We start from the raw sequence: 14,328 nt of genomic DNA, 5'->3' as shown, positions 1-14,328 counted from the left end.
AGGGTCTATTGCAATCGTATATAAGACAAACAAGAATTACGCAAAAACTTGTATTTTTAAGTGACAATAAAGCTTGGGAATGAATTCAATCAAAGTATCAAAGATATTGAATTCTCCAGAAAAAAGACCCCAGTTTGTTGCAGTCTTCAGATCAGGGCACTTTTTGAAAGCCTTCGTGGCTTTAAATTGAAAGAAACCAATTTAGAGGTGTTCAAACTGATGTTCCCACGACGTACACTAGTGGTCACTACATTATCTTATGTAGATATCATAATCAATTCAACCAAAGGCCGTTCACAGCTGGACATAGGCTTTATTAATAGATTTACAATAAAACCTGATGGAAACACCTTCAAATATCTTCCGTCTATTGAACAAGGCTGGCTTCCGAATTTTACTACCTAATCATCATGTCAGTCGATAAACACCAACTGTAGGACACAGGTCTCCCGAACATCGCCATTCCGCGAACTTGACTATATCGTTGGTCTACACCAGAGTTCCCCAAACTTTTTTGTGTCGTAGACCCCTCCCTTGCCATGTTTTTCCGTGTTGGGTAGACCCCCTACTTACCTGATATTGATTTCCTGTAAATTTCTAACTGTAGTGAAGTTTAGTGTTAAAAACTAAAAGTAAAAACACATGTTAATTTATACATTTATTAATTGAATTTGCTATCAGTGTATGTGTTGAGATCTACTATCGTGGAGCCCCATTTTAATTTCATGGACCCCCAATTTTTTTCGCTGACGTAGACCCCTTGCAGGTTGTCATAGCCCCCTAGGGGTCGATATAGACTCAAAGTATAAGGCGCCACAGTTAATCTGTTTTGCATATGTCACTTACAATAAATGTGGAAATAAAACAAGGTATAATCTATTAAAGATAAGTTTTATTTTAATAATGGATCTTGTTTTGGTCTCTTTCCCGCGCGGTGGACGAGCCTCGAGTGCGTGTAGAGCGCGGGCCGTTGCTTGAATGTGTCCCCGCAGTCCTCGCACATGTAGGAGCGCTGCTCCGAGTGCGTCAGCTGGTGACCTCGGAGCGTCGACAGCGTCTGGTAGATATATCAGCATACAATTTTTTTTAGCAGGTTAAGGTAAGCTAAAGTGTCATAGAAAGATCGAATCAGAAGTTATGATATCAGCAGAAGAACCAAAGTCACTGAGGTAGCTCAAAGAATTGCTGGTGAATTAAGGACAAAGAGAATTAGCGTCTAAGAGCCTGTAGACGCGGCGTGGGTGGACTTCCGTCGCTGGAAACGGTACAAGGCACCATCATCAAGTCATCGTGGCGATCTTTGGAGGAAGGGGGTGCGTTTCTATACATGAATGTAATAGACAATAACGGAGAGTTACTCTAAAAACTTCCAATTCAAGCAATATATATATATATATATATATATATATATATATATATATATATATATATATATATATATATATATATATATATAAATATATGACAATCTTCAACAGCGATCGCGCAATGCCCACACGACTACTACACCACCGTGACTGAGAAATTCTCTAAAACATCACCACCATCCGCCTGCACAGTTTATTTGTTTATTTCATATTAATATTTAAAACCACAACTCTGCCACCAGACTCCCTATATACAGATATCAATTTATTCTATGATTTTTTGCCATCTTGTAAATATATAGTATATATAATAGTACTTTGGGCAGTTCTATATATAGTTCTTGATGTTAACCTGATGCTGCGTAATAAATTCTGAAATCATAATTGGCGAATATCTACAAATATAAGACCAGGGCATATATGGCGGATGCATTATCGACTTCCAACAAAACTCTCTTAATATTTGCTGAGTGACTAAAGATTAGTGTGGCGTAGCGTTATCACGATGAAGGATCACAACCTTTCTGTTAATTTCGGCTGTTTACAAAAATAAATTCCAAGAACATCTCTAAATTCAGTTTTTTTGATGTCGTATTTCCTAGAAAAATAGAGTAGTTTCATAATTATTTACATTTAACTTTTATTATCACTTTTTAAATTATTTTACACACACACACACACACACACACACACACACACGCACGCACGCACGCACGCACGCCCGCACGCCCGCACGCACGCACGCACGCACGCACGCACGCACGCACGCACGCCCTCACGCACGCACGCACGCACGTACGCACTATGTATACTACGTATATATGTGTGTGTGAAATGTGAACAATAATATATATAAATTATTGTTCACATTTGGCTTGAGAGAGGGTTTGCTGACCACTATTTAAAAACAGAATGTTCTATTATAAACCTTTGCATGCAACTATAAAATACAACCACCACAAGAGGACAATTAGCGGTAGTACTTTATTCAAGATTTTTCACGAAAAACCTTTATTCGGATGGGTAACATTTTCGAATATTGGGCTGTAAATAAACAACTTGTGGCAAAGATAATATCATGTTACCGAAACCGCTGTACCGTGCTTGAAGAAAGCGTGACAAATTGGAGGCCGAAGAAAAAAGATCATGAACACCTCAATCACGAGCGTTCACAGCGGACCGCCGGGACGGAGTGTCCGAAAGCACTGTCAAAATTCATTATGAAGGTGAGTTAATAAAACAAGTTTACTCACAAAGAATTTCTTCCCACATACATTACAGGTGTGGTTCCGAGATCTGGTAAGACCGTGATGCGTTTGCCGGTGATTTTTCAGTCTCCAATCGGAAATGAACAGCTGGAGACAACAAGATAATGTAAGTTGATATAATGTCCAAGAATCCAAGATATATTTTATATATTCTGTATAAACAACTAATTTATTAAAGCTTGCTAAGGCTAAGTTTGAGAAAGTAAGATTTAGATTTAATAGAATCAGGCGTTACCTCGCGGAAGTCCATCACTAAGAAAGGGACTAATATATAACTACTTCCGCTATGCAGCAGTAGTCGTGCAGTAAAGTGCACCGCCCGCCAGTCCGCTGATAAATGCGCATGCGGTAAACAATGCGAAACACAACTACCACCACTAATTTACTCTACACGTGTTTCACCCCTCCACGGGGCATCCGTTGATGTTATACCGGTACGGTTTAACATCAGCGGTCTGGCGGGCGGTGCACTTCATTGCACGACTACTGCTGCATAGCGGAAGTAGCTATATATATTAATCTACCAGTGCAGTGTAGTTGCGATATTATTTTTAAATCCTACACTAGTCATCAATTGAGTCTTAGGACATCCTCTGAAGGACATAGACCTTGTTGTAGCTTCCCGATGGAACCAATTTGAAGCAGCCTGCATGTAGCTTCTTACTACAACCTTAACAAGATCGCCTGGAATCCACTACAAAACCTTAAGGTCCCATCGGGCATGTTTTCTTTGCGTCATGCCAACACACTGCCAGTTCAACATGACGATACTCCCGCATACCTTATTGCAAATCTCGCATTTATACTGCGACTTGTGTAGGTGGTAGAAATCGCAGTGTTTTCGCCAATAAACTTTCGAGGCGAACTTCTTTTTGCATTCCTTGCATTCGTACCTGGAAAAATGAGAAAATATGAGGCGATACATACAATGCGATTAAAATAAGAATAGGACCGGCCTAGCGCCATGTTGTGACGTCACAACGGGAACTTGGTATAGTGTGCAAAAAAAGCAATGTTAAAAAATAATACCAGTGGCTAAAGTCACTCGCTCGGTTGGTTACCTTCGAAGCAGTTTCCAAATGCTTAATGAAACTTCCAAATACATCACGCGATATATGAATATTGCCATCTGGCCCTGGTACAATTCTTGTTTTAACTGGTCCAACAACATAATGGCACGTTTTTTCTCTTCCTCGAAGTACTTATCAACATTGCTGATAATCTCTCGAGCTCGCCGATGTAAAACACTACCTCTTTTGCTCATTGTAGAACAAATTAAACAATCAACAAAAACAATTATTATTATTTTTTTTATTTTATATATTTAATGCTGACCGTACTTATATGAGTGAAGTTAGCCGAGAGCCCGTCCAATTCTTATTTTAATCGCATTGTATAAATATAAGGTACCCTACATACCCTCCTATGGTGTTCTATTAAGTTCACGTCTGGAAGAGAAGGAATCTTGTGCTCACTACTACAGTGTAAAGGAGTTCCACATGTCTACCCACCTCGGTTCACTGGTGGGCTTTCCTGCAATATCAAGGGCCTCCTTGGATTTTTTGAGGAGTTGGTTGGTCAGACTAAAGCTTAGGAAACCACAGAAACCAGCTCTCACAGACCAGATAAGACCCAGTGATGATCATTAATATTTATATGATTCCTTTTGACACTTGGCTAGAGACACGAGTTGTTTTCAATTATAAATATTTTCTTTTCACATTGATAAGTACTGTTTAATTATTGCACCAGTTTGCTGGAGTACTTCCCGCCACATTTTATCCCAGCGTAAAGTCAAACAAAAAAAAAATGTCATTTTTTAAATGTATATTCCATATTTGTGACTTAAAAGTGTTAACAATAAAGTTTAATACATTACAATATATCAAACATGTAAATGAATCAACAAACAAAGTTACACACATTCAAATCAACTTAAAACTATTGAATACAGCCTGAGTTTTTTTTTCTTTTTTTTATGGTCCCCGCTGTTGGGGACCTCTCGTTCCCCTATCTCGTGTGGGACAAGGACTTTTTATTTCTAGTAATTTATTTATATTTTTTATTATTATCATTCTTCTCTTTCATGTATCATATTATCTGTGGTACTGTTTCTTTCGTTCTACAATTTTCCCAGTCTTTCTCTTTCATTCCATTAGCCATACATCCATCCTCAACCACTACATTCTAGCTTTCCTTACTATTTTATTTTGCAACATTACATTTATTTTTCAAACATTTAACACACATTTTCTTTATAATTATCATATTATATTATACTGTTTATTGCACTATTTTTGGTACTACTTTATTTATTTTATTTCTATATTTTAGTGTTTGCCTTACTTTTTTTATTCATATTCAAGTCTATTTGAATCTATTACTATGTTTTATTTTTACCTATGGCATTTATCACCACCTTCCTGCAGTAGCTGAGGAAGCATTCTCTCTTCCCTTCATCTTGCATGATGGCCAAGATACTCCTTTCCTCTACCTTTTTACCCATCAGGCATTCGGAATCTGCGCGCAGTCTTCCGAACGCCGGATAGTGGACCACAAGGAGGACCACGGTCTGGCCCACGCCCGGTTCACAGAAGCACGAGGGGTCCTCCTTAAGCTTGAACCTGTGAAGGTACTCAGAGAACCCCCCGTGACCCGTGAAGAGCTGGGCCAAGACCGTATCCATCTCGACACTGCGGAGCACGCGGTAGGCTGAAATGGCGTCTGGGAAAAATATCCTCGTCACTGAAGCCGTCTCAGCCTAAGTTTGTGGGAGTTGACGTTTGTGCTTTGCACATGTACTACAAGTCATCAGGCCCTGCCTGTTGTGTCTTATGTGTCATGTTATTCCGTGTTATGTAATGTTGTCTTATTAATTTATTCCAGAGAACATAGTAAGTTTGCAGTCTCCACATTATTCTGGTTTTGCAATCGTTCCGTTCATTATCATGTCCGTTACGTGCGGCGTGGTTCGACACTAAGAGAGACCACAATCAAAGGTTTAGCAAGGTGTCTGGATGTGGGCAGTACAAGACCGGTCATCTTTGGTGAAGGCCTGAATATCTTGGGCGTCTATTAACCATTTCCTTACCGCAGTACGTTCCGCCGAATTGACGCTACTGAACCGGGCATGCGCCGCGAAGTGCGCACATTGTATGGCGGTAAGCCGATGTTCGAATTTTCTCATTTGTGTTACATATTTAATGATTTCACTGGTATATTAATTAAAAATAGAAGTTAGGATAATTGTTAGTAATTTATTTGGCTGTGATAAATCTCTCGGATCTACACATAAGCGCACATTACAAGTCTAACTCCGGCGCTGGTAACGAAAGGGGTTAACTGTCACGGCAGTGGCGTAGCTATGGTATTTGGGGCCTAAGGTAGATTGGGGCTTGGTGCCCCCCCCCCCCCTAAAGAGTCTAAATAATTTCAAAATTCAGAACAGAATGTAGTTAATATTTTTTTTTGGTTCAAAATAATAGAAAAAAAAATTCAAAAAAATTATTTTCAACCTTGGTGTCCCTCCTGCTTGTGGTGCCTGGTGCGACCGCCCCACTCGCCTCCCCCTAGCTACGCCACTGTGTCACGGTGATGATTATAAAACAAGTGTACTTACATCCTTTCGGAATGATTAGCGCTGTTCTTCAGATGGTTCCGGTAGACGTATATATTTTTGTATTGTACGTTGCAAATGGCACAGAATGCCAGCTTCTTTGCCAGCGATGCGTTGTGGCCGACGATGTGGGACTCCAGGCGGGACTTCGTCTTGAAACTCTTACCGCATACATCGCAGCCGAAGTCGCGTTTCACACCGTGGATACGTCTGGAAAAAGTGCTCAACTAATTTCATTTCTTTATCAAACATAAATACATTTAAAAAACTTTTAGGTTAAACGGTTTTTTGATACCCATATTGTGGTGCTTGTGGAAAAAGATGTTCCTAGTCAGCCATATTGGAACAGCGTCCATCTTGAATTTTAAATTTTGACATAATCATCGTGTTTTACTAATGTGGGCTACATTTTCATTTGATACCCATATTGAGGGTGTTAAGGAAAAATACGAAATCCACCATTTTGTATCGGCGGCCATCTTAGATTTATAATGTTATTGATTTTATGATATTGTATTGTCATCTAAATTAAATGTGTGTACCAAATTTCAGATCAATCTGACAACGGGAAGGTGCTTAAATTTCAATTTCTAATTTTGATCCAAATAAATTCCGTACGGGTCGAACTAAATAAAACCGTTTAATAATACAAACAGACTTTGCTACTTGATTGGATGTCATACAAACTGACTTAACAACTTGATTGGATATAATACATACTGACTTTACAACTTGATCGGATAAAATACAAATTGACTTTACAGATTGTTCGGATATAACACAAACTGACTATACTTCTTGACCGCATATAATACAAATTGAATTTTCTTTCTTAACCAGATATAATAGAAGCTGATTTTGATGCTACTATAAACCTGTTACATCATGTTTCATTTTTATGTATCTCTTTAAGGTTCCATTGCAATCAAGATAAATAGATTGTACATTCGGTGGGTCGAAGATTAATCTTATATAATAATCTATACACTACTTATTTGTAAATTGGGTTAATTCTCTAAACTTATATAATTTGAATAATTTCATAGCAATACGCCTTTATATCCCGGCATTTGAATTGGCACTTTGGAGATATTTTTAATTTCCTAGACCTCTATATACCAAGTCAAAGGAGCACTATGGTATAGGCAATATTTACTCTTCTATCTAATAGATTCAGGCGTTACTTTGCGGAAGTCCATCCAAGTAAGAAAAGGACTAATATATAGCTACTTCTGCCATGTAGCAGTAGTCGTGCAATAAAGTGCACCGCCCACCAGCCCGCTGATAAATGCGCATGCGGCAAACAATGCGAATTACACAACTACCACCGTTTATTCACTCTATACGTGTTTCACCCCTCCTCAGGGCATCATCAGGAGTAATGTTACACCGATCAGTGTCAGCCATACTCAGCATGTCAGTTTATCAGCGGGCTGGCGGGCAGTGCACTTCATTGCACAACTACTGCTGCATAGCGGAAGTAGCTATATATTAGTCCCTTTCTTATTTACACTTCCGCCTGATGTGCCAAATTAAATGCCGCAACAAATAGATAGTTTAACTAGTGTTACTTACATTTTATGTGCTCTCAGTGTGTGCTTGCCTTTAAACTTGTCACCGCACTCGTTGCAACGTAGGGAATGTTGGGTACTAACGTGTTCCGAAAGAGCGATTGCACTTCTGCAATACAAACCCAAAAAAACAATTATTAATTAAACCATAAATAAATTAATCACCATAATCAAGAATATGGTCGTGAGAGACTCGGGAGTAATTGGTAAGATCATAGCCTCTCGACAAGCTTCGGTGCGGGTTTTTTTTGAGGATTTCTCTAAGATAGATAGATAGATAAAGAAAATAAGAACCTAAACAAACGGCAACTAGGGCCTTCGCCCTTACCCACCGAAAATATAGACAAAAAACCTTACTCTCTGACATTTTTCTCATGAGGTAAACAGGTGATGAATGTAACTGATCCTAAGTAGATAATAACTTCATTGTACAAATTGTTTAAAAATATAATTAATACATACCTAAGTACCGCAGAGCACTGCGGACAGTGGATCCTACCATTGCTGTCCCCGCTGTGTTTCACGCGACAATGACTGACCACCGACCACAACTCCAACGTCTCATATTCACAGAGCTGACAATGATAAACCACGTAATGCTTCCTACGATGCCTCTCCAATGATTTTATAGAGTTGAACCTCGACTGGCAGACGTCACAAGTACTTGTGCCTATATCCTGAAATAAAACATAAAACTATCATAAATATTATATATTAGCTGTCTTAACTATGTAAAGCAGTGATTCCCAAATTAGGCTATATCGACCCCTAGGTGTCTATGCAAGGGGTCTACGTCAGCGAAAAAAAGTTTGGTGGTCCATGAAATGCAATTTTATGTATAAGTTACAAAATTTTATTTTGAGTAGTTTTAATTTAAATTCAAATAATAAATGTATAAATTAACACGTATTTTTACTTTAAGTTTTTAACACTAAACCTCAATACAGTTAGAAATTTACAGGAAATCAATATCAGGTAAGTAGGGGGTCTACCCAACACTGAAAAACATGGCAAGGGGTCTACGACACAAAAAAAATGGAAATCTCTGATATAAAGCTTACTGAGGGATGCCATTGAATAAGAGTGAGAGAGAAGATTAAAAAAGCCTAAGTTAGATTTTATTCGCATTCGAATACATTAACATATTTCAACGTGATCACTTTATTTATCGATTGAATAGAAAATACTTCAATTTTGGGTTCAATAAATACTGAATGATGCAAATGTTAAACCAATATCTAAATATGCAGTTCGGAATCTGTCAAACGCGGGAAGTTCAATGCTAACTGTCACACGAGCGAAGTTCAATGTTAGCTGTCAAATGCACGAAAGGCAACGAGAACTGTCAAACGCACTAATTCAATGCCAACTGTCAAACGCGCTAATTCAATGCCAACTGTCAAACGCGCTAATTCAATGCCAACTGTCAAACGCGCTAATTCAATGCCAACTGTCAAACGCGCTAATTCAATGCCAACTGTCAATCGCGACATTTCAATAATTCAATTTACAATATTCTACTTTTTTTTCATAAAAATATTCCACAAAGTATCAGAAAACTTATAAATATAGACGAATGAAATCTGTAAAATTCCCTAATTTGATTATGCTCAAGGAATACATTTGTATTACATTATTGCTTCTGCAGACACGTGTTGAAGCAATGCTTGGTGACGATTTTATATTTTTGTAATGAAGTGCCAAATGAATATGTTGAGCTAACGGAATATTTTAATTTTGTTTTATTTATTAAAGATTACCAACATAATTGACAATATTACTAACAGATACAAAATACAAAGTTATAAAAAAGATACAGAAGTGATTGCGATTTGAATGACAGACTACCAGAACGCGTGGTAGGCAAAAAAGAAAACAATTTTCGAAAATTAAATCCAAATTTAAAAAATGTTCCAATTGTATGCAATATAGAATAGATAAAAAAGTTACCAGATGTACAGATTAAAGAACGGATTATTTTGGGGTAAATGGGTTTTATATATCATTGAATTCGATAATTTCAAACCCATTGTTTGGCATTACAAAAATTTCTTTTATATAAATTTTAGAACTGGGGAAAATAATTAATGAAAAAATTAGTAATTAACGAGAATAATATTTTGTTGTGCATCCAAGCAACATCTTAAAAACAAAAAGAAACAGTAAAACAATGACACAAATATAACACAAATGACAGCTTTATCAACATTTGGGTATATTAGAAAAGATTTTGAATTTAATAGAGGCATGTCCACTGTTATGAAACTGCAAGAATTATATAATTTATAAATAATATTGAAATATATACACAATACACAAAATATTAGAATACATAAAACTGTGTTAATAAGAACCTTCACACGGAACAAAGGAGACAGATAGATACTTTAAATGGTTATGATGTAAGCTCAGATTAGTTACTATACTAGTTACTACAATTGAATTAGCTGTAGCATTCAAAAGTGTGCCTTTAAATGGTCACTGTCAACTTGAATTTGTATTTACTTGCACTCATACTTATTAGTTTTTATAGAGAATAATAAAGCAGATCAATTAAACACACATACTCGCAAGACAGACTAGGGCCTAAAGATTCTAGAGCGGAGACCACAAAACGGCAAATGCAACACAGAATATCTACTTACAAGATGGACCATGTAACCATGTTGAGGTAATTGGAATATGGTGGATGCTGGCTGCTTCCAACCAGTCCTTTTGAAAATCTAAGGGGGATATATTCAGCAGTGGACAGGTTATAGTTGAATTGATGATAATGATGAAATAAATAAAAATATCAAATATGTAAAAACTGGTTATTTTACAAAATAAATGTATAGTACGTACAGTATTATGTTTCTTTTCCATATGCAAATTGAAATTCTCAATCCTTGTAAAACCTAATACACAAGTTTCACACTTGTACGGTATTTTCTTAAAGTTGGGCTGATTTCTCTTATCCTCTCTATTCTTCAACATATCTTCTTGTGTAAAAACAACTTTCCTAAACTTATCTTTAACATCATCATCTAAGACAAGCAATTTTGTTCTTTTTCTCATAATTTTCTTCCGTTTTGATAATTTAGAACAATTTCTTTCCGTTTTTAGCCTGTTTATCTTCTGTTTACTGTTCTTTATGATGTTTTTTTGTGTAAATGTATTTTTTTCTGTTTTGTCATAGTCACTGTCAATTATATCAAATTCCGTTATTTGTTTATCAATAAAGTTCTCTGATCCAGTTTCTTCTTTCTTTATTTCCTTGTTATCAAGTTCCGAATTGTTTAATGGGTCACAATATTGTATATCTAAGTCATAAGTTACTTTATTTTGTTGTGATAGCCTACTTAAACACTTCAAATCATGGTGCTGTAAAGAAAATTATAAAAAAGCATTATATTTCATCATATTTTTTAAGAGATTATAATTATTACAATATTTAAAAAATTTGTGACAAAAAATCCACCACCAAATCTGTCTTATATTGCAGGTAAATCAAAATAAGTAGTGCTTAGCTCAGCCTAAGTATACTACTGCATTGAGCTCAAGCTATAATCAAGAAAATCATTATTTTCTTAATCAATTTTTTTATGGCAAAATCCATTACAAAACCTTGTACTACTACTAACTGTAATAAGGATATCCTTGGAAGTATATACATAATAAAATATTATAAATGTACATACAGGAACTTTTATAATTCTCTTAATATCCTGTTGACACCACTCAAATTTTTTGTAGGAACTTTTGTAGGCAGAGGTCAAAATCATTTAGATTTTGCATATTGGCATCTTGCCTCAATAATATTTTTTTAGGAATAAATATGGTGTTATCAGACATAGTAATAGTTTTATTATACCCAAGAAATGAAAAAAAATCTTTAAGTACTAATACAGATGTACCAACTCTGTTACCACTTTGGCTAGGTTCTCTGCCTGCAATCGCATGAGTATGGAAAGGATTCATAGATAAAAGGAAGAGAGAAAGGATCCTATTTCACCTGTGTACAAGTGACTCCCACTGATAGAGACAAAATATTTTATATTTTATTATTCCTTGTCATTTGCAGGTGTTTCAGTATGGTATTATGTGAACTTGTTTATGAGCAGCGGCAATCCTATATAATTATTGCAGAAATTATGAATTTTGTAAGATTGTACTTCAGGATCAAATTTGCAACCTATGTGCTCAATTTCAACAAAGCTACACAAAGCCAACATGGCTTGCAGTATAATATTAGACACATCACATAGTACGAGCCTTGTTATCAGACTGCAGTCTATGTTACCTAATGTTTTAACTTAATATTTATGTTTTTTTTTAATTTTCTTTTTCCATTGACAATCAACCCTGTCCATTTCTATCTATCCTTTGCCTCTTGATGTTGCACCTCCCTGCTCAAGCTATATTGTCATAGATAAAATATACTAAATTATATTTACCTTTAAAATTTCTGTTAAATTATTTTGCGCTTTGATAGCTTGCAGCTTAAATCTCATAAACTTCATAATTATAGCTCTACATTCCCAACAAACTCCTGTCGCTGTATCTCTCTACAACATAAAACATAAACATATATTAATGGCTTTGAAGATATTTAGATTAATTTGTCTTAATTAGGGGCAATAATGTGGGAATTTAAAAAATAGTTACATCTTCATTAATTACGGCATAATTAATTATCATTAAAGCTTCATTAAGTTGATGTTAAATGAGTTAGCATTAATGAGGCAATGCCTACACTTCAAGCAATACCAGAAATGAAAGATTGCAGACTGTAATTGTGTCAGCCAAGTTCAATTCACACCCTACCCACAAATTTCCTACATGCGAAATGAATGCTTTGGGTTATATATTTATGAAAAAGAACATTAAATGGACCATTCATAGTTGAAAGTGATAGAAATCCATTTAAAAAAATATGAGATTTTTCTTACTTTATTTTTAATTTAATGCAATTTTTTTATACATAACTAGTCCATGTTCAATTTCTTAAAAAATTCCCATGTTTTGCTGAACTTAAAATCAGACGGTAAATAAAATAGCATACTCATTGATTATGAAAGTGGTGAAGTCCAATTGACAGAGGTGGCTTAATTGTGAAAGAAGAATTTTCTGTACATGACTACAAGATTATTATGATGTAATAAAGCAATTTAAAAACCATGACAAATTCATTTTAAATGAAAAGAAACGAAAGAATTTCTTTTTAACAAAAAATCCTCAAAATGTGATTAAAAAACAGATAAAAAACACTAACAGCGATCAGGTCAATGGGCTGCAAATATAATGGTTGAGGTTTCCCAAAATTAAACTATATGCTATTTTATATAAAATATCAATGAAGGATTCAGAACTTAAAAATATAAATTTATTATCCACATATCCAGGAAGACCGCAAAAGCTTAAAAAATTCGCTCTGGCGCCCTTGTATGAAAATGCCAGGCCTACCACTAATGAAAAATATAAAGACATGAAGCAGTTACTACCCTATATAACTCCGATGCATGCATCATCATGCATATTTCAAAACTGCCACTTGCAGAGCTTAAGTAAATACTCTCAGATTTATGTAATTAGTGTGTAAAATAAAATTTTGTCTTATCATGAGTACTTGATAACGAAATTGAATTAAATTGAAATTAGACAATTTTAACAGTGGCCTAATTTTGAAAGTGGTGTAAGTCCATTTCTAGCCCATAAATTTGTATAGTTGTAGTCTAATTTCGCCTAAAAAATAAATCTATATAATGAAATTAAATATTTATAAAGCAATCGAAACATTGCCAGACTTTATATGATTTGCTTAAATTTTAGTAGTAACTGATAAGCTAACAACTAACTTTCTCGAAACAGGAGAATATGCACTTACACCACTTTCAAAATAAACGGTCTATAACTTACAATGCATTTTTAAATAAATTGCGAATAGACTAATAACCAAAATTCAATTTCACGAATTGTTAATCAACTTACTCTAATAACAATGCCCATATCGTTTAGTGCAGGAGTTAATTTACACAATGAATATAAAAAACGATTTTTGCTGAGACACGTTTGACAAATATCATTTTCATTATCAGTCATTTTAATATCAGAAAAGAAACTTAAAAGTGCAAATTTCAATTTCAAAACACTAATGAATAAAAATATTTTTTACGGTTATCACTCAAAGAACTTATTAACTTAAGTATTTAGTTATCTTAAGTCAGACTATAATTATTATATTTTGTATTGTAAATAACATTTAAATAATAATTAATCCCTAAACAAGATGTTGTTTAGGACTGAAGATTTTTTTTTTACTTTATAGATAAAGGCAAAGGAATGTTGTTATGAAGTCTAACAAATCTTAATTAATTGATTTTTATATATTTAATAATATTGTAATCAATTACGTTTGAGGTATGTATGAATTTATAATACGTAATAATAAGGCATGCATGTTTCAATAAATTTATTATTATCTATAATAATGAAATTAATTAATTTAAAAAATGGATAATTTTTAT

At 34.9% G+C, this 14,328-nt stretch overlaps 1 protein-coding gene across 1 annotated transcript; it reads right to left on the bottom strand.

Annotated features, from left to right (window-relative positions):
• Window positions 1–892: 892 nt before the first annotated feature.
• LOC137927328 (zinc finger protein 221-like) lies at window positions 893–13,993 on the bottom strand. Its single transcript, XM_068771120.1, has 9 exons — window positions 13,793–13,993; window positions 12,259–12,369; window positions 10,667–11,185; window positions 8,285–8,499; window positions 7,827–7,931; window positions 6,255–6,461; window positions 3,417–3,528; window positions 2,621–2,722; window positions 893–1,057 (listed from the first exon to the last, which is right to left on the bottom strand). The coding sequence occupies exons 1-9, from the start codon at window positions 13,901–13,903 to the stop codon at window positions 893–895; spliced, it is 1,647 nt and encodes a 548-aa protein (XP_068627221.1). The 5' UTR covers window positions 13,904–13,993.
• Window positions 13,994–14,328: the final 335 nt, after the last annotated feature.

Source organism: Battus philenor, unplaced genomic scaffold (genome assembly GCF_028537555.1).
Source record: "Battus philenor isolate CCGP_79_NKW_IND1 unplaced genomic scaffold, ilBatPhil1.0.hap1 SCAF_30, whole genome shotgun sequence".
Classification (NCBI taxonomy): Eukaryota; Metazoa; Arthropoda; class Insecta; order Lepidoptera; family Papilionidae; genus Battus; species Battus philenor.
This window is presented reverse-complemented; position numbering and strand designations above follow the sequence as displayed.

What these genes read in the sequence shown, in the direction of transcription:
- LOC137927328 (XM_068771120.1), bottom strand. Translation starts at nt 13,903, where the DNA reads ATGACTGATAATGAAAATGATATTTGTCAAACGTGTCTCAGCAAAAAT. An exon ending in TGGAAAAGAAACATAATACT is followed by an intron (nt 8,500 to 10,666) that starts GTACGTACTATA and finishes GTTTTATTTCAG; the next exon opens with GATATAGGCACAAGTACTTG. An exon ending in AATGCGAGATTTGCAATAAG is followed by an intron (nt 2,723 to 3,416) that starts GTATGCGGGAGT and finishes TGTTGTCTCCAG; the next exon opens with CTGTTCATTTCCGATTGGAG.